This window comes from Sander lucioperca, chromosome 9 (genome assembly GCF_008315115.2).
Source record: "Sander lucioperca isolate FBNREF2018 chromosome 9, SLUC_FBN_1.2, whole genome shotgun sequence".
Taxonomy (NCBI): domain Eukaryota; kingdom Metazoa; phylum Chordata; class Actinopteri; order Perciformes; family Percidae; genus Sander; species Sander lucioperca.
Genome location: NC_050181.1, coordinates 5,386,581 through 5,410,034, shown reverse-complemented (window position 1 = coordinate 5,410,034; position 23,454 = coordinate 5,386,581). Strand labels below are relative to the sequence as shown.

Here is a 23,454-nt window from a genome sequence, read left to right as displayed (position 1 = left end):
GTTTTTGTTGATTTTATAGCATGTATTTCCACTGTAACAAAAGTGCCCTCTTATTGTTAAAAATGAATGGATTCAAAATATTACAAATTCCTTTGTTTGTTAAAAATTGGCACATCTCTTCTTTTTTTTTACTTTACTTCTCAATGTTGTTGTTGTTCCCGCGTAATAACCTGTCATTTTAGCTTTTATCAAACAGATCAATCACTTCACTTGTTATTCTCTGATGCCATTCTCACAGATTCAACTCTGCTCATTGTTTTTTTCCTAATGCAATTGTGCTAAATGATTACCTGAGGGTAATATATATATATATATATATATATGTATATGTATATATATAAGTTGACGCTATTTTTTTCTCCCTCTATAGGGTGATCCAGGTTCTCACGGTCCTAGTGGCAAGGCAGGACCTGCCGGCCTACGGGGCTTCCAGGGTGCAAGAGGTCTTCCAGGGGCCATGGTAACAAACACATTAACACACTTGTGCAAACATACACGTGTCAACATATAATTGTCTTGTATCATCCCACATTCTGATCACACACCTGGTTAAATATAGTGGCAAACCCTAATTACCAGGTCTAACACCTGCTGTTAAACCAAATGTCAAGCGTGGCAGTGGACCTGACTGAAAGGTGCAGAACTGGCTCACATAGACGTTATAGACGACTGAGCCAGATACAATATTGACAAATGTTATGATCATTAATCTCAGCAGGATTTTATCCAGTAAAATATCTGTTATCAGCTGTAGGCTGTCCATTTTAGAGGCATTTAGTTCCATGTTTAGGGCTGCACTAGTTTCAGATCATTTTCTTTAAGGAATTCCTGTTTTGTTTCTGTCTGATTCTGATTCAAACCCATGACTTTGTGAGTACATCACATAACCATATTGCCTGCTGATATACCCCAAATTTAATTCTCAAAAGAAGTGGATGTGAGTGAGAAAAAGTTCAAGGTGGGAGCGAATGGCTGTTAGATCTGCTGAGGATCAGGTTGAGGGACTGAGGCTTGTTTCAAGGTTGCATTAAGAGAGCACACAACAGCACAGCCCAGACTTATTACCACCTTTATGTTTGTCCCATGTGTGAAGAGGGATTCTTTCTCTTCATAAGAGCAGCACACACACACACACACACACACATGCACGCACGCACGCACGCACGCACGCACGCACGCACGCACGCACGCACGCACACACTCTCACTCTCTCTCTCTCTCTCTCTCGCTCTCTCTCTCTCTTTCTCTCTCTCTCTCTCTCTCTCTCTCTACACACAATCAAATAGAGCCTCCATTCTCTCTTAAAGTGATCCCATTCAATTACACACAGACAAACATACTGTACATAAACATGAACACTTGTTGTATGAGCAAGAATGTAAAAAAGTTCATCCAAGTACAAACACAGACACTGAGCAAGCACACACACAAGTTTATTCCTGTCCAAAAGAGAAAAAATAGATAGATAGACACACACACACACACACACACACACACACACACTCTCTCTCTTCATTCCATCTCTCACTCTTGAGGAAAGGCACAGTAGCAATATACGAGCCAATAAATAACTTTTTGTGTGTCTGGCAAAGAAAGATCCTTCCTCCCTTCTAATTCACAATGGTGAAAATGTCTGCACCCCCTGACTCTGTCAGATCCTGTAAATTAGATATTATAGTGAAAGTCTTTACTGCCCACAGTGAACTGTGTTGTCAATATGCAATCTCAGCCTCCTTGGTGCTATTTTTCAGCAGCAAAAGCATTTCCATCCAAGGGCTGGAATCTCCAGATGACAGGGGTCCAGATAGATGGACTATACTTGAACTCGTGGCCCACTGTTGGCTTCAGAACCTTGTCATCCTTTCTCTTTTTCATTTCCTTGGAAGCTCATTTAATGAGTTATTTTGCATTGATAACATAAATACAAAAAATTTTTTTTTCACTTCTCTTAACATTGCGGGATAGGGCATGGCCATGTCAGAGGTCTGTGCTTCTATTGTATTAAAGGGGCTGTACTCGATATTCAGAACATCAATATAGCACTGCAGTAAACTAATATTTCATATTTAAGATAGAGTGGAGCAATGGCGTCCTGAGCAGAGAATGAAGTCACACTTCCTTTGTGTGTGTTGTAATCTGAGCTTCTCAGTTCTTTGTTTTGAGAGCCGGTCCGTCCTTGTGCGTCAAGTATCAGAGACCGAGGGCCGTGACAAAGTGTCAGTATTTGATGAGTTGGGGAACAGTCCGTGAGAGCCGCGTGGAAGCAATCCCAGAATGTTTTTTTTATTCTGAATATCGTGTACAGCCCCTTTAAGTAATAGCCCATTTTTCTCTGGTGGAGTTGAACTGCAGTCTAAGTAAATGTTTTGAAATATTGGTATTTCATTAATAAGGATTTCAGTGTCATAAAATTATTATTGTTTTTATATTATTTATTTTCTGAGTTTGGGAATTTTAAACAAATCTATTGACTAAACTACTGAGTTCATTAATAAACGACGTCTGTCTCTGAGATCTCTGCCGCTAACCCAATACAATTGTTTGTGGTGCTTACAGCATTGAAAAGTGACATTTCAAAAGCAACCTCTCTCTCTGTAAATGGTGCTCTGTTTACTCTGAATAATACACACACCTCACTGTGAACAGTTCTCATATGGACTATTTAAAAAATATAATAATATAATGAAGTAATTCAAAGGAAATATGTGCTTTACAATATTTAAAATGTTTTTCTTTTCTATATATCCAAGGCTAAGAAGTGAGAAAATGTGTTTTTTGTTTTTTGGGTAAACTGACCCCTTAATTACTTGCTGCGTCAGTAAATTGGGAGCTAATAACATGGGGATTGTGAGCGCAAATTCAAAGAAAGCACATTGCCCTTTGCTTTCATGTACATACATCTGGAAGGAATACTGTAAGTACAGTTTAGAAAACTTTCCTTTGGAGTCAAAGCAAGAAACGTTTATCAACTGTCATATCTTTTGATAATGATAACATCATCACTAATATACAAAAAGAGATACTACTATGATTACTAAACACTACAACTACTTAAAGGTTTCCTCCCCTTTTAATACTGTATAGATCACAGATTGCTAGTTACTGTATGCCTTTCTGGATCTAAGCCCTCCACACACACATAAACAGGTATACACATATCTTTACATGCATGCACACATTTGACAGCTGTGATTACTGCTCTTTGAATGGCATTGAGCGGCAGCCCGCAGTGAACAAGATCTAACCCTCTCCTGTCCTCTGCTTTCAGGGTCCAGCTGGCTTAAAGGGAGGAGAAGGGCCTCAGGGTCCCCCCGGCCCCATCGTAAGTAGCCCGTTACTATGGTTACCTCATCTTCCCTGCCACAGAGATTACAGTGAAAAGTGACTTGTGTTGCTGGAGAATGGAGTTGCACATGCTGTGCGCAGCTCGGCTCTCCAGTCATTAGCAGCGCCTGTAATGTAAACTGCAGTGTAGAGGGTGGTAGAGTAGGGTGGGGAGGTATGATTGAAATCAATCCAACAATAGTTTAAAAAAGATGTCGTTCAAAATTGATATACATAATAATATTAAATGTCAAATCTCTTTTTCCAATTCTTTGTTTAGTTAGTTAAATTGGAGAAAAAAAAATCATACAACACTTTTTTGTTGTCATAAAATGGATAGTACTACTATTTTTTCTGACTGTGAATCACCTCTCATAATGATGTTTATTGTGTTCATGTTCATGTTACACAGGGGTTTCAGTTTTAGCAGTTTAAAATAGGAGGGCTATGAATATGTGTGCTCTGGTTTGATAAAAGCAATATGATGCTTGATATATAGTGTTTTTGAACAGCTATGAGATATTCTTAGATATGAAATTACGAGAGTGCCCAACAACATCACTTTGAAGCAGCCTAATCATTGCTTATTTTTTCCCAATTGAACAACTACAGTAGCTTCATCCCAGTAACTTGATTAGTCTTAAATGTTTTCCTCTCGCATTTAGTAGTTACTCTAGCAACTGTTGTGACACAGATGGGGGTAGTGTCTTGTTTTTATTTTTGTATGACCACTACTTTTAATCACTCAATCACACATAATACAGTTAGGTTGTTTTTCTCTGTGATTATGGGTGCTTATGTTGAATCCTCTGCATTAATCACAGTAAATGACAACCTCTTAGATATTATAGCTGCATTCATATACTGTGCTGTTGCTGTCACATAGTTTAGGACCCTGAAAAGGAGCAGGAGTGGCAGGGCAACCCATGAATAAGTGGGTCACTTTTTTCCTGCCTGTGTCTCTGAGCCCCTCAGTTAGCGATATATGCGATGAAAAGCCTCAGGCGCTCCGGTGGTGAATCTGTACAGAAAGCTGACTGACAGGCAGCTTTGAACTGTCTGACATTTTGTTGAAGCGTTAAATGCAGACTCCCGATAATTGCCCCTGCTCACTAGCGACAGAGCAACACCAGATTAGATGACAGCAGATATGCAGAGCATGGATGAAAAGATGATGAAAGCGCAGAAGAGGGGCGTTTTCTGAATGAGTCAAACCATTTCCACTGCGAAATGAGATACTTTTCTTAAATTGGCTTGAACGTGAGCCATTGGATAAAAAAACAACTGATAGACTGTTTTGGTAGTGTTTGGAAGAAGAAGAAAAAAACTCCTTGAAAAAGAGGCTGGTGTGCAATGCCCACACTCACAAGAGATCTGATATTTTCCTCCATCGATTTCCTGCCAGAGATTGAGCTGCTGTTGTGCTGTGGGAAAGTCTGACTTCAGTGTGTTGCTATTTCATAGTCTTTTTAGAATTTTGTGTGTATTTGAAAAAGACAGACCAAGAAGCCAAGAAACTGTGCAGAAAAAAAGAACAGAAAAAAGAACAGAAAGGATGAATGCGACAAGTTGAGCCACAAACACAAAGTTTTTCTGTTGCAGTTCTGATTTCTAGACAGAGAATCACATGTGTGAAAGAAGAAACATGGGTGAGAGGGAGGGAAGCAGAAAGAAATTATGTGAAGTTATGTTAGTCAAAGAAACTGTGTGTGATTGTGTATGCGACTGTATGTGTAGTTTGGTGGGCAGGTTGGCAGCTGGGGGTGACAGTTTGGAGGTGTGTGTGTGTGTGTGTGTGTGTGTGTGTGTGTGTGTGTGTGTGTGTGTGTGTGTGTGTGTGTGTGTGTGTGTGAGAGAAGGGGAATGCCATCCTGATCAAGGATGTAGTCACAGTTTACTTTTGGATTTGGGTCACCTAGACAGTGATTTTAGACCTGCTGATTTCAGAAAGAATGGAAAGACAGAGTCAAGTCAAACATTCAGGCTTATTCATTCAAATATATCACGCTATGACCAAAAGTAAATTTTGGCCTATAGATGACCGCAGGCCTGGACCCTTGTCAATCATGAGAAATTTCGGGCAGATATGACAATGTACACTAAAGTTACAACAACTTCTTTGTTCATCGATAAATGCTCAAAATGGCCACCACGCCATGCCCACACTGTTGGATGAAAACTCAAGCTTTTAATACATTTTCATCATTAAGGTCTTGAGATGGCACAAAAAGAATTTGAAGTCGATCGGATGAAATCTTTAGGAGGAGTTCGTTAAAGTATAGCACCTTGACTTTTAGGCCTACTTCCCATGCCACTAGGGGGCGCTATAACTTTGAGTCAGTATCGGCCTGTAGATGTCCTCAGGGTTGAACTCTTATGAATCCTGAAAAGTTACACCCACTTCCTGTTTCAATGGAGAAACGCACACAATGGCCGCCACGCCACAGCTAGGCCCTATGACGAAAAACTCAAGCTTTTAATACCTCTTCATCTCTAAGGTGTTAAGATGGCACAGACCAAATTTGAAGTCGATCGGATGAAATCTCTAGGAGGAGTTCGTTAAAGTACGACATGTGGAAATGGCCAAAATTGCACTAATTTAGAACTTTCAATTCAAAATGGCGGACTTCCTGTTGCGTTAAGGGTATGGCTCCAATGAGCTTTTTTATACGTGTTAACATGCTACATATGTGTACCACGTTTCGTTAGTCGACGTTAAACGTACTGCAGGGGCTCATTTTTTTTTATTTTGTAGGGGGCGCTTGCGAGCCATTTTTGTCTATTCTCGAAACCGTTAAAATACGTAAATTTTCACCAGGCTTGATGCAGCCGCCAATTTTGGTGAGTTTTTGAGTATGTTAAGCCCCAGCAGGCAAAAGGAAGTATTTTCCCTGCAGTGCACTCTCTACTAATTGGCGTCCAGGTCTCTGAGCTATAAATAAACACAACAGAACCTACTTTTCCCGACGGACTTAGACTCTCCACCGGTCTTGATTACATTGAAAAATAATTTTCAGCTACCTCAGAACGTAACCTCACTGTGGGTCTTATCTGTGTAAGTTGCCTTGGAGAAAAAAAACACCTTTCCTTTTTAGTGCAGCCTTTCTAATGAAGTCAGAGTTTTAATGCTTTCAACACTTTCTGTGACTTTCAGCCATTGCTTGCCTTTTCTGAAGGGAATTGACTTCTTTAGTTAGCTACCAAATGATGCAGCAATGACTGGTGGGTCTCTGTTATTTGGTGACAGGGTTCTCCTGGAGAGAGAGGTGCTGCTGGCCCTGGAGGTCCTATTGGTCTGGCAGGACGCAATGGACCCCAAGGACCACCCGGCCCTGCTGGAGAAAAGGGCGGCCCTGTGAGTATTTCTTTCTAATGCTCACTCAAACACTTCACTTGTTACCTTCCATATACTGCAGATAATGTTGATTTGACTGCTGGTAATGTGACACGTCTTAATGAATGTGATGTGTTTAGGGAGAGAAAGGTCCCATGGGCCCTGCTGGCCGTGATGGCATTCAAGGTCCTGTTGGTCTTCCTGGTCCGGCTGGTCCTCAGGGTCCCCCTGGAGAGGACGGTGACAAGGTGGAGTAAAGATGTGATGCACTGGAATACCACTGTAGTAATCCTTGATTTAAACATTTCAACATCTTTAACCAGCTCCTTCCTAATGAGATCGGAACAATGTTGTTCAACAGCAAATAATGCAACTCATGTCCACAAATGTCAGTATCTTCAAAATATGTCTAGAAATGTGAGGATGCACTCCTTGGCATATCTTCTTTGTTTCTTTGGTATGTTTATACTTGTGTCTACTGTTGTAAAGACACCACATGACTATTCCACAATAAGCATGTAGTCCAATGTCATACAAAAATGCACGTCTTAATTTACAGTGCATATAGAAAACACACATACACGCATATAAACAACATAGTAAACAGTCACTCTCACAGTTATGCCTCTAGCCTACATTGTCAGAAAATAATATCAGATTGTTGCATTCAGTAAACAAAATAAGCACACTCTGGAAACCTTTCTGAACGACATCACTGAACCACAGATCTGGACTTTTACATTTGTAACCATTATGCCTCTCCAAGCCTAGTCACGTCTTCTATCGCACCATTTTGTCAATCATAGTGCCAATGGGGTTAGACAGGGAGCCAATCAATTAATTGCAAACACTCTAGAATCTCTTGAGAAATATTTACTACTCACTCGTGGTAAAGGTGACACTTTAAGATATTGGACTCTGCTGTTTGTATTGCACCACAGGGAGAAGTTGGCGGACCTGGACAGAAGGGAAGCAAAGGAGACAAGGGTGAACTTGTGAGTCTTTTTATTTTCTCTCTCCTATTACTTTTCCTAAAAAAAATGTTTTGTAAGGCAATGAGTTTTGAATGATAAACAATGCTAATTGAGCAAAGAACACCAATCTCACTTGCTGAATTCTCATATGAGCTGAATAAATCAAAGAACACAGGTCACTTTGCAATGACAAATCTCAGGTTATCTTGCCCTGAACAATCTGCAGAAAAATATTAACTGAAGTGCTGCTATGTTTTCTTAATTATTATCAGTGGGCTTTGTCCTCATCTTTCAATTGACTTTGGTTTTTCACAAGCATCAATTCAAATAAATTAAACATTGTTATGTGTTTTCCTTCAGGTAGGCATTGTGAATGAGGATAAACAGATTAATCATGCAATTGTTTTCATTCTTCTCTTGTGTAAATGGAAACTGGAAACAGGTCTATATTGTGTATATCAATAGTCGGACTGTAGTTAGAACATTAATTATTGGTTTTGATGTGATTTTAATGTTGGATCCAATGTTAACTTTTTAATTGTATTGCTTACTGTATGAAGTGAAAGTGCAAACAACTAATGGGGATCCCAATAACAATATCTCATTGCTCCGTGTGTTTTTAGGGTCCACCAGGCCCAAGCGGTCTTCAGGGTGTGGTCGGAGCTCCTGGTCCAGCTGTGAGTATCACTTCCTCTGGCCATCTAATGTCAACTTTTCCCTGTGAAATATTATTATACACTCTCAGTTTACTTTATTAATGGAGGTCATATTCAGGATTCAAAGTTTTATTTGGCAGATACTGAATTTGTATTGATTTTTTTAAATTCCGCAGTTTTCAACATTTCACATGACTTAAAAAATTGAAATGTTGTAGCTAATGGTAGCCCCTGCTTGCCATGGTGGGTTCTGGATCAGAACATTGAAATAGCATATCAAGTTTAAAATATTTCCTCAAATTCAAGGCCCCATGAAGACAAAGACAGTAATGATGTAAAACAGAAACTGGAAAAGCCAAAAGCCAAAAGCCGGTGGGCAGATCTTTTTAACTTGTCTCCAAATGAGAGTTACTCTGAATCATGTCAGGTTCTGCAGCACAAGACCCTGTTATTTAGTCATTTCCAATCATGTTCCGAGAGTAATGTGTACTCTATGCAGGTTTTTATTTAGACTTTACCATTCCTGGCTGATGGTGTAATAATCAGTTAAATGAGCTCTTAGTGTTTAGATACATCAGAAAACTGGACACTTGGCTCTTAATGGCGCATAGTTGAAGACCGCTGTTACAATAAGGTAGCCTGATTTATGAAAAAAAAAAAAAAAAAAAAAAATTCCCAGATGGGCAGACATTAATTACTGTTCTAGCCAGGTCAGTGATACATTATGCAAACAGTATTGCTTTATTCACAGTCGCCTCACAGTCCAAAAACCTTTGGCTGCCGTCCCCATTCATTTAAGAATCCCCATCCTTTTATTTTTTTGTAACGTTACACAAATTTCATTTTAATCACAACTATTGCTATCAGCAGGGTACCCCACAAAGACATTTGTCATCATGGTTGTTAACAGCTTTTCCTTTAGAAAGTTTTTTAGCACCCAGCCATCAATTACATTGCAGTTATGTATTTGGGATTTCTTGAATTTGGAGTCTCACAAATCACAATGGTACGCCAACCCGCCTATCATTTCCATGTATTAACCTCATATGGCACCCGGTTTAGCTGAGAATACTGCCTGCCTTGTATGCTGCAGAACATCCTCTACTCATCCATCTCATTAACACAACAAAAAAGTCCTGTTTCTACAATAGCTGATGGCCTGAGGGCGACTAAGAGCTCATTGCTGTAAATTATCAGGCCTTAACAACCATTCTAGCAAAAATTCAGCATCTGCAGCGCTCTGTGGGGGCTAGAATAGACCTGGTGAGACGGATTGCCGCGAGCAGGTAGTGCACACAAGCTGAATAACAAATTATTTAACAGTTGTTTGTGTTGGTGAGTCAGTCTGCTCATGTGTATTCATACCTTCATAACTGGGACCCGACTCGTGCTGTGTAGTTTCACCATTATCTGCCCTCTTTCTATTACTGCAAGTTTAATGCTGTTATACATTTCAACTATACTATCTACCCCACCTCTCAATCCAGGAAAAATGTTGGTGTTTGCAGGGAAAATGAATGATCCAATTGTCTTTTCAGCTGAGGCTTAACGAGGTTTACAACACCTCATTCACCAGTATTGTCTTTAAGATACAACTAAGGTCAAGCAGTTGGAATGAAACTCTATTGATCTTAATCAGGATGTGGTAAACATCCTTTTCCACAAATCAACTGTGTTTTTGTATTTAGCAGTGTCTAATAAAAACATAAATATTGTATAAGAACAATTTTTGAAATGTTAATGGGCAGGAGGAAACACAAAGTGATGTAAAAGTTTGTTTCTAACATAACATGAGGCGAACAAAAATCCTTAAATATTCACTTAGATTTGTTTCAGGCACAATCTAAACATATAATAAGTTTGATGCACTTCAGGTGAGTCATAAATGACATCTGCCTCAGCATGTGCGTGATGCAATAACGTATGCCTGCAGCTGCTAATCATATCTCATTCAATTACATCAGCCACATTTCAAATTTTAGATAGACCCATAAAAATAACTACCGAGTCCTGAAAAATGAAACATTCACAATTTTAGTACAAGTTGTTATACATTGATTTATGATGATTAAAGCCCCTAATAAATAATTTTTCTAATTAGAACTTCAGCGTGTGTTGAATGCACAGACTTCCGCTCTCTTACAGCTGTAATACAGAAAACACTGAGACAGTTTATATCAGAATATAATGTGTCACTTCTGGGGAATATACTTTTACTGCACATTTTAAGTATTTAGCTTCTCTTAGCTGGATTTACACCACATGCACAACTGTACACATTGTCTGATTAACGGAGACGAGAAGTCATTCATTACAGTGGAGGGGAAACAACGGACAGTAACAGACTAGTGCCCCCTTGCGGCAGTTTGATCTGCCTGACATTGAATCAGTGATAACTTGGATTGTTTGTGTCCTCTCGTAAACAATATATTTTGTTTTATTTTGCACATTTAGACAAAAGAAAACTATTTTGACTGGTTTATACTTGTGATGTTAATGATGATTATAATGTAACTAATTAAAATATATTTACGCTTTCCCACCAATTATCGGCAGGCTTCATGCTCATGATCACATAAACACTTTGCCCTTGTTGGATCATTTCACTAATCATGAGAAGCAAGCTACCCAAACCAAGCTTCGCATTTTGGTCATGATAACGGTTCTAGGCTTCCCTAAATGTTATTTTGGCGGTTCCATCTAATTCTATCAATCGAAGAACTCCAATGTGTCATGAAAAATAGTGGAGCAAGTTGTGCATGCGGTGTAACAATGAAAGACCAATTATGCAGCATTTAAGTTCAAACACATCACAGACACATGTCTGCAAGACTCATTTCTGATTCCGATCTCCCTGAGGAGCTGTCAGAGCAGTCAGATTTGTGACTTTGTTTTGGTTACAGTCCCTCTAAACTTGAGTCCACCTTGTCTGCGACTCTTCCGTTCAAAGCTGTACTCATGCTACCTGTAATCACCTAACATTTAGCTTTCTAAACTGCTCTACATTCAGTACCAGCACCTGAGGCTGTCTACATATCCCAGGGCTCAGCGAGAGCTCCACAAGCACTTTCAAGTGCTGACATGCGTTTGAACTAAAAACTCCCAGTTTGTCAGCACTTCGCTCCTTCCCTGTAGTCGCCCCTTTCTATCCTCTGTAGCCCTGTGCACCTCTGACTTCACAGATGAAGTCAGCATCTTTCACATACACTGTTTACCATAACCCTGTGGCTACACCCTACTGTATCCTGCATTCCCTGATGAGGCGCTTTGTTACTGTAATCTCGCTGCTGTTTTTCAGGTTCCCCGTGGCCTCACCCTTGTCCTTTTTTGTTTTGCATTTGATTTTTCCTCTAAATGCTTGAATAGCCTTCAAGATTTGCAGGTGGACTCTAAACTTTAAATGGCCTGTGAGTGTAAATGTCTGGTTATGTGTTAGCCCTGAGATAGACCCCTGACCTGTCCAGGGTGCATGCTGGGAAAAGGTCCAGCCCCCTCATGACCCTGAGCAAGAATATGTGGGTGTAGACAATTGATAGATGGATGAAATTGCCATAAAATGACTTCAGAAAAGGCATTAAGGTAAACTGTCTGTCCTAATCTGTGTTTGAATACGAGCATCGACCCACCCTCCACCATGTGAGCTTGGACATACTCCATCACCTTGAAAAGGATTAAGAGGGCAGAGAAATCCCATAAGAGAAAGTTCACTTAGATACCAGTGTTTGTGGACTTGCATTTTCCAAAGCTTCGGCTAATGAGGATCAGAATGAAGATGTTTAGATTTAATGAACTTTGACCTCCCACAGGGCAGTGATGGTGAGTCTGGACCGAGAGGACAGCAGGGTATGTTTGGCCAGAAAGGAGATGAAGGAGCCAGAGGATTCCCCGGTCTACCAGGACCCATCGGACTACAGGTAAGGTCGACATCTTTTACACACACACACACACACACACACACACACACACACACACACACACACACACACACACACACACACACACACACACACACACACACACATTGATTCCCTTTCTCTCCTTCTCTGAACACATGACAACCAGATCACGAAGCCTAGTAGATATGCACATCGCTTTTCCTCTGTCAGAGCCAGCTGGAGCAGAATGAGTTCCTCCACACCCCTTAAACCGACAATATTTCACCACTCCTTTACATCATTTACATTACATCAAAACAGAGCATAATTTATTAATGCAGCCTCAGCTCCTAATAACACTTTTCATTGCTCCTGGGAAAGTAATGCTTTTTCCCCCTCAAGGACTTTCCGTAGCATAGACAGTGCTCAAAATCCATCACCATTGCTAACATTTTGCATTTGGCATTTTGCCGCGCCGTTAATAGGGGAGGGAAGGCTGCTGTTGGTTTTCCACTCAGAATAAATCATTATCATGCAGTAAACCACTTCCTTGCAGTGGTCCCGGGCCCAAATAAGAGACCAGCTGCCGTGGTAGCCTGTATTCAATTAGATATTTTAATCAATGTATAGTATAAATTAATTCTCTTGCAAATATGGCCCACAACAGTATTCATTTCCTAGAGAAAAGAGGCAGCAACTCTGAAGCAGGCAGGCAGTCATGATGCTTTTGATACCAGGGTGGACACATTTGCTTTGTCAGGTATCAAACCTGTGACACTACAAATAGTCGAGCAGTACACCCTGCCTACACAAACATGGAGTATGCAGAATATAGGCTGTATAGAAGAGGGATATTTGAGGGCTTTTATCAATATATGACTAGCAGTTTTATTTTCCACTTCAACACACATTAATCTTATTTCTAATGGTAGTAGTTCATTGATTTGTAGAAAGTGTTTTTCTTTGAATCATGCACAAAGTATAAGCACCCATTTTGGTATTAAAATTACACTGCTGGTATGATACTTTTGAGAGAAGAAGTAACACATTCCTACTCTTGCAAATTGCACAAGAGAGAAAGATAAAGCAATAAAATTTGCCTTTCCTCGATTCAAAAAACTTGCAAATACGACCTTACTTAGTGTGGTATAACCAGTAGCGTGTAGTGGCTAAGGTTAACTAATGTAAGCTAACTTTAGGTAGATGTTGCTGTGTAACTGACATAGCTGAGTCATTTCACTGACACACTGATAGATAATCTCACTTTAGGAAACTGACTAAACAGTATACAGTGTTTGCTTTTAAATTGCTCCATAAGGATGTAATACTACAATTAAGACAAAGCTTTACAGTATGTGACTACCACCCCACTCAAATTTGCTCTATTTAGCTCTCTTTTCCTCCAAACTGCAACAAGTGAAAGAAAAGCAAAATAGCTCAGCATTGGCTTATTTAAGCCAAATGAGCTGAAGTTGAAGAAACTTGCTTTGGTGGCAATGAATAATGAAACAGCACATTTTAGAATATCTAAAAGTCAATTATCCAAGGACTCACTAAGGATGAAATTAGAGCGAAGCCCTGCTGGTCAATAGGGCCAGATAACGTTGTTATTAAGTGCAATTGGCTTTTAATTGGGCATAATGCACTCCATCTCCACTCTTTTAATTATGTTTAGCTAAGCTGCCCTTCAGTAGATGGCAGCAGCCACTGTGAGCTCAGCTCTTCAATTTAATTATCTGTAGCATTAATGATTTTTGACTACGGGGAATGAATGCGTTCGGTTTGAAAGGCTTCCATCATTTAGCCCTGTGTTTGCCATGGAATATTGGAGTCTTTGCTGAGTGGATGCATTGTTCAGATCAAAAGGTTAAGATATGGATGAAAATGGGAATTAATAACAGATTTTATTACGTCAGGCTAGTCTGGTAAATAAAGGGAAATATTAAATCATAGGTAAGCATGTATTTATTTGCTCTGACATGTGAGCCAAAGAGTAGTTATGTGCGTATGTATCTGTTTGTGTGGATGTTAATTTAACTCACAATACACCTTTTCTTACCGGCATTCTAATCCATGAGTACATTTTTCAAAGAAGCCTAACATGAAGCATTGATCAAGGGCCTGTCACATCCAAACATAATGCATGAAATAATTTGATTCTTAATTTATTTTTCCATTCTTACTACCCTCATGCTTTATTACTGTGACTAAAGTCCCAGGCAGAATCTGTTATAAAGTAGCCTTCTCTGCCATTTCAGAGGTACATTAAATCAACAAAATGGGCTGAAACTACACATATGTGATCTCAATGATGGATTTCCATGTCATTTTAGTTTCACAGTAACTTATCATTACCACGGCTTTCCACCCACCTATTGAATATGCATGCTCCATCATCAGAGCTTACCTAACCCAACAAAATAACTGCAATTATGCAGATAGACAATAAGCAACAGTATCATATGAGAGCTCCTTCATTTGTGTCACACATACACCTTCCCAAGTTGTATTCAAACTGTTTTAGTCAAACATGATTGAATCCCAAAACTGGAAAATACGCACCGCCTGCCCCGTCCTCTTTGTTTCCACTTTCCTGTGGACATAGATGGATGGAGCTCCCACCCTGTAATTTACACAGGCTGATTATACCCATGCATCCCATACCCTTTAATTACAATAGGTGTCCTTTTTGACTAATTGTGTGTTTACACTCAGGGGCTCTGCTTGTATTAATGCATTCACCGTCACATTGCATTCTAAAGCTCACTATTCAATACACATCATCTGTAAGTACCTATTAATGAGCAGCACAAATGTATTCCTGCTCCTGTCTGTGGATTTTCTAATGTGCCGTTTTGTCTCAGTTGCTGCTACACATGACCCTTCTTTCTTTGTTCTGAAGAATATGTGCCTTCTTTGCAGGGTTTGCCCGGCCCTCCTGGTGAGAAGGGAGAGAATGGAGATGTTGGACCAATGGTGAGTTCAGCTCTTTCTGTGATTTTTCTCTGTTGCAGCGATTCATATAGTTTTCATGTACAACCCAGACATGTGGGAAATTGTGCTGATTGTTCTGAAGTGCTGGCTAGTGGCTGCGTTTGGCAGCTCCTCAAGCCAATTAGCAGATCTTTTGAATTCTCTAGAAGATGTATTGACACAAACATTTCTACTGGTGAAAACATGCTCTGTTCCCATGCAGTATGTTTTTTTTTATCTACTAGCATTTATTAATTTTAAAAATACGATGAATATAGCACTAAAGGGTGGTGACTAAACAAATACCAACAATAAACATTATAGCACCAGCTGATTCTTTTGGATTTATTTTTTACTGTGAAAGTTATATATTTAGTTTGCCTTCTGCAACATATAGAAAGCTATATTGGCACGACTACTATACTAACCACAACTTCTATTTTTGCTGACAGGGTCCACCTGGTCCTCCTGGCCCCAGAGGTCCTCAGGGTTCCAGCGGTGCCAACGTAAGTCTGATTGTTTTTCTTTTTTCTTGACGGGGCTTCAGTCATACTCATACATAGGGGCTGGGTGCCGATTTCAATACTTTTCAGGTACCGACCGAATTGCCTCTAAAGTATCAAGTACCGAAAAATGCCTCGTCATTCAAGACCCAAATTCAATACCTAAGGCGTAAATCTCCTCACCAACAGTGAGCCAATAAGCACACAGCATGCTTCTACCAAGATCTAATAATGTTTGTGATTGGCTGTTACACATCGCAGAGGCAAGCAGGAAAAACTCTACGCTACGCACAGAGACAGGGCTCACGTTTGTGCCGTAATATGTAATGTTGTAATTTATTTTTGTTTTATAAGATTGGTATCGAAAAAAGTATTGTTTAGGACATACCTGTCAAGTTTCGGATTTGAAAATAAGGGAAATTTTCCGGCGCCCACCGCAAGCTGTCCCACCACCCCAACCAAGCTCCAGTATCCCTTACATTTTAAGACAGGTGTAAAAGAAAGCTAAAATCACCACTTGATGCAGAATGCTGAAAACATTTATAACATTGCTTGTCTTTACATTTACATTTTATTTTCATTCCACACATTCTTTTCATTTCATATTGCTTTTCTTTTACAGTTTTTCTTTTCATTTCACATAACTTTTCTTTACTCTTTTAGTGAGTTATTGTACAAATTTGTTGCAGACTTTGCATTCTTTAAGACTGTTTTGGATGAGTGTATTTGTGGGCTGGGCCAGAGTGGTTAATTTTACATGAGAGTAGAGCGCAAACAGTTCTGTTGTCTAACGTCATCCTATTCTCTGTAACAATCTTTCGTACCATGCTAAACACCCTTTCTGAACTCATCATCTGACCTCACACACTAACCTCGCGACAACTGCCACCTACAGTACCTGTAGTAGGCTACTGCAGGTGGCAGTTATCGCGAGGCTAGTGACAGAGCTCAGATTGGGAATGTTTTTTTTTTTTTTTTTACTCCGCCCGGATTATTATTATTTTTTAATAACGCAGGTTAAAATACAGGAGATTTACGGGAAAATACTAATACGGGAGGACGGCGGGAAAGAAGGGTAAAATACGGGACTTTCCCGGCCAAAACGGGATACTTGACAGGTATGGTTTAGGAACCGGTAACAAAGTCTCGGGATCAGTATCGGTACCGGTATTGAACAATTTTTTTAAAGATACCCAGCCCTACTCATACGTTTTTGTCAATCAAAAGCACACATTTTTCTCGTATGATTCTTACTTCCCTAAATGTTCTCATTGTGATTTATCCACAGGGAGCTCAAGGTCCTCCCGGTGGTATTGGTGCAATGGGAGGTGTTGGTGAGAAGGTAAGAACCAATGTCCAGACGATTGTGGAAGCACTCAACAAAACACATTCCAGCTCCTTTATAAATATAAAAAAAAATAAATATATATATATATATATATATATATATATATAAATATATATATATATATATATATATATATATATATATATATATATATATATATATATATATCTCATCTCCTTTGATATGTTTTGCCTCAAAATAAATAATTCTTTGGAATGTTTCTCTTTCTGCTCCTGCAGGGTGCTGCCATATTTAGTACCATGTAATGCATAAAAAAGTGTGTTTGACATCAAAGTAGATGTATAAACCAAAAGTTAGTCAGCTGATAACACTATCTGGATTGTTTATTGCGAGTGTGATAAATCCACATTTTCACACATTTTCACTGTGATTTAACAGGGAGAAACCGGTGAAGCTGGCAACCCAGGATCAGTTGGGGAGCCTGGGATTGCAGTAAGTACAGTATCATGTTAAAATACTGATGATCTCATTTCAGATAGCATTTGTTATTTTCAAAAACAAGATAACTGATCATTTATACATGTGTAAACAGCACTTAGAATGCATGGCGAGTAGCACAACACACGATCAGTGTGTCCTTGTGTACATACAATACAATACAGTATGCAATTGGGAATTGTTTAAACAATCATTCTGTGAATAGCAAATCTATGAGTGCAGCTAATTAGTTCTGTTTATTATTTGACACTTCAGTTGTCTACTTGGGCTGTTCTACCTCTGTGTTACTGCAGGCTGATGTGTAGCAATGCTAGCAACCTGAGGGCTTTTCAGCAGATAATTAGCTCCACCTCCACTGTTGGAGGTGCTATTAATCTAACCTCCTGTGCGAGGCTGTTATTAGAGGCAAAAGTCAGAATATGCCAGGAGTTATTTTGTATGAAAAAAACATCACAATAGCATGGAGGTGTTCCCCACAGTAAATTTCGTTGTTTAATGTCTCCAAAATGACCAGAAGTTCACTTTCTCCTAACTCATTTGACATCAACTTACTAACTCTATCACCTGCATTACTCCATATGATATGCACAACATCAGTTTCATAATGCAGCATCAGTGTTTGGCTACAAAAATGCCTCTGCTCTTTACTTTCCAGTGGTAAAAATCATGATTAAGTATTCACAAATCAGAGCAGTGCCATTGATCCAGGCTAAACACTGGTTGTGTAGACCAGGCAGGCCTCACCTTAGTTATAGGTATGGGCTTGAGTCTGAGTCCATCACGTTGTATTGACGTATCAGCATTCTGCTGTGTATCTGTGAACAGTGACAGATAGACCCAGTGTTGCACATCACATCAAGGTCAATTTTAAAGGTGCCATGCTGGCATCGACTGAGACATGCTCTGCTCTAATGGGCCAACTAACGATTTTGGGCTTGTCATTATTCTCCAACTGCTGCTCTTAGTCAGAGCCAACGCTTTAAGACACTGACACTGTTACTAGAGCAAACAAAATTATATTATAATAATAGGACTTTTTTGTGTAATCATTTAATGGATCAAAATAGGATTTTAAAATGAAACTCCAGAGCAGATGAAAACAGCTTCATTTTTGGTTTATTTTTTTTTCAGCTCTAAGAGCTATACTAGTTCTTCTTAGAGACAGTTTGGTGCAATTTTTGATGCCAGTTGGTGTGACAGATTTGATAACACATATGTCCGTAGGCCTTATTTTAGCCTGCTATTGTCAAAGAAGCGTGGATGGCTTTATGTGGTCTTCCTTGTGACAAGCCTGTGATGCGTTTTTCCACAGGGACCCAGAGGAGAGACTGGTGAGAAGGGAGAAACAGGCCCACCCGGAGCTGCTGGACCCGCCGGCCCCCGCGGACCCTCTGGGGATGACGGTCCCAAGGGCAACCCCGTATGTCCCCTCCACTGTCACATACACAGCCATGACTGATGCATTCTTTAAGCTGTCAGCTGCAGAACCACTGTCATATTCCTCAGTCGAGCTGTCTTCTGTTAGACATGTTGTTGACACAATGTCAAATATCTGAGTCAAGCTCAGTCTTCTCAGTGTCTTCATCTGTCTGCAGGGTCCTGTCGGCTTCCCAGGAGACCCTGGTCCCCCTGGTGAGCCTGGTGCTGCTGTAAGTGCTACATTTATCCCTCAATCAATCTTATGTTTAGGATGATGTACCATTCAGTGAGTAGCAATACATGCCTTTATTACCAATAAGGTCTTGTTTTTTTTTCTCTTTTTAATGTGACATTCTTGATTTTCCCATTTTGTGTAGGAGGATTTTGTTATTGTTTGTATGTAAATTTCTTGAATGTGCCATTAATGTAGACCCTGCCATTAATATAGACCCTGCGTCGCAGTACAGTATAAGAGCTGACTAATGTTGTCATTTTTGTATTTTGTTTTAGGGTCTTGACGGTTTACCAGGTGACAAAGGAGACGATGGAGAGGCCGGACAACCGGTAAGTCTTACGTGATCTGAAATTGTAAAAACGTGCCATGTAAACAAATCAATATATCCAGCCAGTCACATTCAGCTACTAAACTTGATTCCCCATGTACACAATGATGTGCAAGAATACAGCAAGATGAATTCCTTAATGTGTGCAGTAACCTGAGAATGCAGAATAGTTTGAATTAGCAGCATTTTGTTTATCTAGTAACTGAATTATGGGTAATTTCCAACATTCAGAATCTAGAAAATGTGCACAATAAGTGAAATGAACCTCCTAGCAGTGTCATTTGAAATCATGTTGCAGTTACTTGTTTTAAATCCAGCTCTGTTGAAATTGAAACAAATGTAACTATATGGTGAAAGGGGTGTGAAATAATCCCAAAAAATGACATTCATCACTAGGGATATCTCATTATGTAACAAAACTTTTTAGTTTTTGTAAAGTGGAGTTAAGTGTTCTATCTACTCTATTTTAGGGCCCTTCAGGTCCATCTGGTGAGGCTGGAGTACCAGGACCTCCTGGCAAAAGGGTGAGTACATTTCTAAAATGATGCATGAGATGATACTTCTGCAAGCTCTCGAGATGTTCTCTATTTTTAGATTCACAATGCCCTTACAGGCTTGCAAGCTATTACCCACTGTAGAGTGATACACATTTATGATAGCATTATATGTTTGGAATTTAAATTACTATGTACTGTATATGTTTGACAGGAAATGGTGCACATTAGGTAAACTGTGTGTGTGGAATAGCCAGTAATTGCAGACAGAGATCATCCTGTAAGAGAATATTGAAATATTGTGAGTTTGACTTGAAATCTGCTGCTACTAATGTCAGGAAATGAATGTGTCACTTAATTTCTGGCACTCAATGTCCCCTCTGTCACATCAGACTTGAACTGACATTATTTCATTTCACTAGCGTGGCATTTTTTACGATGCATTTCATTTACTCTAATAATGTTTTACAGTTAGCAATAAAGCATGCGATTAATGTACTGTATGAAAGTCTGGCACGATATGGCAAGAGAGAATAGAAACTGATATTTAGTTCTGTTTATTTAAGCCGAGACGATGCACAGTAAAGTGTAACTTATCCTCCAGAGTATGAACCAGCTCTGCTGCCATCTCTGTATATTAATACAAACGTAGTATACAGTACGTACACAATGTAGCTCTTGTATGTCATATTAATGTATGAACACTTTTTTTTTTTAATGAATAAGCAGTGATAGATTACTCCCATTTTATGCTACTTTCTACTCTCTTCTCCACTACATTTCAGAAGGAAATATTGTACTTTTGACCCCATACATTTATTTGACAGCTATAGTTATACTTTTCAGACTAAGATTTTACATTATAAAACATTATTACCTTATACCTTTTTTAACCTTTATTTATTCAGGGAAGGTTCACTGAGAGGCAGCCTCTCTTTTGCAGGAACGCCCTGACCACATTCACACAGTTGCACACATTCATACTGGAAGCTGCCCGATCTGATCACAGTCTGATCTGGCCACTGAGCAGCTCCACTGGAGCGGTTGGGGTTAAGGTGGTGGTGGTAATGCTCTTTCACTTTCCCCACCCAGATTTTATCCTGTCGATCTGGGGATTGAACCGATGACCTCCCCGTCACAAGATCGTGTCTCTAACCTGTTTAAGATTAAACCAGTGGTTCCTAACCTTTTTGGTTTGTGACCTTTTACAAAAAACAATGTTTACTTGGGACCTCATGTCTTGTTTCAGATATCTAGTTGTTCAGATGGTTTCACTGAAATAACTGTTTGAGTTTCAAACGGGGTAAAGCTATCCAATGTGTTTACAAAAAAAGCAAAGATTAGAGGAAAAAATAAAGAAATACAAGTTTTTTTATTAATTAATAATCTCGCAACCACTCAGATTTGTATTGTGACCCACTGGAAGGTCCTAAATAGGTTAGCAACATCTGGACTAACCTACCTACTGTACACAATGTTAATGAAACTAGCTCTGCCTTGACCAACTCCAACAGTAAAAGGCTACTTTGATGCATCAGTATAATATTACAGTACATCAGTCACAGGGGTCATTTTGCTGGAGAACAACTACTTTTAAGACATTAAGTACATTATACTTACTGATACTTGTATACTAGTAGAGGATCTGACTACTTCTTCCACGACTGTGAATAAGGAATGAAGCCATGTGTTGCATTAATCTACATTGCCATTTTCTTGACCTTGGAGATTTCTAAATTTCAATACAATTTGCAAATAGTTGTTCATTCATTTCTCAAGCTTGTCATGACCACACAGCTTATGGTGAGATACTGGACTGTATCTACCGGATGGTCATCTACTGTGCACAGTAAATGACCATCCGGTAGATACAGTATCAGCTACCTGAGATATAAATGTCTAAAAGATATTTTTTCGTTGTGGTACTTCACTGCCAAACATGTTCTTTGTTAAGCATCAGACACACTTGTTTGCTTGTTTTCCTGCAATTCGGTGGCTAGAATTAAAATGCAGGCTTGGACGGTTGATCATACATTTTAAAAACTTAGGTATGGTAAGCACTTTTTAGACCCACAATTTATATTCCAAGGGATACTATCCAGGTGACAGAGGCTACAGAACAAATTAGACCCCAGCTCCATGTCCATATTAATGGACTTGGCAATATTATTATTTCACCAAGGTAATTCAGGGTCTCTTTCCCAATATCTCTTCGAAATTGACTCAGGTTTGGTGCTCATTGATGCATGTGGCTTCTTGTCTACATTAGCACACACACACACACACACACATGCCTCCATACACACATTCACTAACGCACATACACTGTTGCCAGGGCTTATAACCTACATTGAAGACCGATGGCTTTTGTTTGGTCTATTTGATTATGGTTACTAATGGCAAATGACAGCCCACTTACGTACAAGGTTTTGACCAGAGGCTGTTTGGTGAAAATGCTGATGTGCTTTTAGCTCAGCATGTTTGGAATGTAGGGCAATTTGCTTGCACTGATGTTGCCTGGCCCTGCAAAACCCTCTCTCTTTGAAAAAAGATTCAAGGTCAGATGATGCATCAGCTGAACAATTAGTATGTACTGTACATGAAACTACTGCTGGTCTGCAAATGTTGGAGAACTCCCTTTTAGAGAATAATTACCTATTTTGTGTTATTTTCAATAGGTTTATGTAAAAGGTTTTGACATGAGGGAGTATAGTTATTAAGGTAGTTTTTTTAATTACAATGATATATTTGTATATTTGAATTATTCATGTGCAAAACTATAATTGTATTTTGTTGTTGTTTTCCACAGGGAACTGTTGGACCAGCAGGTCAGGAGGGCAGACAAGGAGAAAAGGGATCCAAGGTAAGTTGCTAACCATCTGACATTAGCTTAACTTTTACAAATAACAATCACCTAATAATATTGTAGATCTTATTCTTTCTCCGATCAGGGTTGGATAATTGTATGAAAGCAAAGGAAGGCCTTCATTTGAATCTTATAAGCAACTGAATACCTATTTGTGAAATGTTATTGCTACTGACTATTTTATATTGACATTTAAACACCACTGAATTTACTTTGAAAGCCATCTATCTCAATTCATGTCTATATGTTAGTTTTTATTTTTTTTTAAGGTTCACACATGTAAGTGTCAAACTGCTATATTCAAGTAGCTCAAATTCAATTGGTCATTTTCAGATCTAAAAATCCAAGTCAAGTCAAAATAATCAGATGATCAAATCGGACTAGTGAAATACAGACCCTAAGATGAAACATTCACACTTCCGAACTACCTGGATAATCAATCGAGCCTCAGAATGAAACCTGATAGGACAAAGGTCTGATCGAATCCACTGTCAGTCATGTTATCCAAGAAAGGAAAGTTCAGATGATTGACTGGAAACACCAGACTATAATTTTCTATATCAATTTATTAGCAGCTTTTGAAATAGCAAAACTTCACATTTTCAAAGAGGGGAATTCAAATAATTTTACAGGTCCATATGTTCCTAATAATGTTTGTGTTTCCTG

At 39.2% G+C, this 23,454-nt stretch overlaps 1 protein-coding gene across 2 annotated transcripts in view; it reads left to right on the top strand.

Annotated features, from left to right (window-relative positions):
- Positions 1–23,454, top strand: part of LOC116045867 (collagen alpha-1(XI) chain-like) — an 87,835-nt gene that overhangs the window by 53,662 nt on the left and 10,719 nt on the right. For both annotated transcript variants that reach the window (XM_031293812.2, XM_031293811.2), the window contains 16 exons: positions 371–460; positions 3,269–3,322; positions 6,572–6,679; positions 6,799–6,906; positions 7,600–7,653; positions 8,256–8,309; positions 12,095–12,202; positions 15,086–15,139; positions 15,589–15,642; positions 16,928–16,981; positions 17,387–17,440; positions 18,759–18,866; positions 19,042–19,095; positions 19,376–19,429; positions 19,899–19,952; positions 22,732–22,785. In XM_031293812.2, the coding sequence (XP_031149672.1) occupies positions 371–460; positions 3,269–3,322; positions 6,572–6,679; positions 6,799–6,906; positions 7,600–7,653; positions 8,256–8,309; positions 12,095–12,202; positions 15,086–15,139; positions 15,589–15,642; positions 16,928–16,981; positions 17,387–17,440; positions 18,759–18,866; positions 19,042–19,095; positions 19,376–19,429; positions 19,899–19,952; positions 22,732–22,785 (1,116 nt within the window). The remainder of the gene's footprint in view (positions 1–370; positions 461–3,268; positions 3,323–6,571; positions 6,680–6,798; positions 6,907–7,599; positions 7,654–8,255; positions 8,310–12,094; positions 12,203–15,085; positions 15,140–15,588; positions 15,643–16,927; positions 16,982–17,386; positions 17,441–18,758; positions 18,867–19,041; positions 19,096–19,375; positions 19,430–19,898; positions 19,953–22,731; positions 22,786–23,454) is intronic.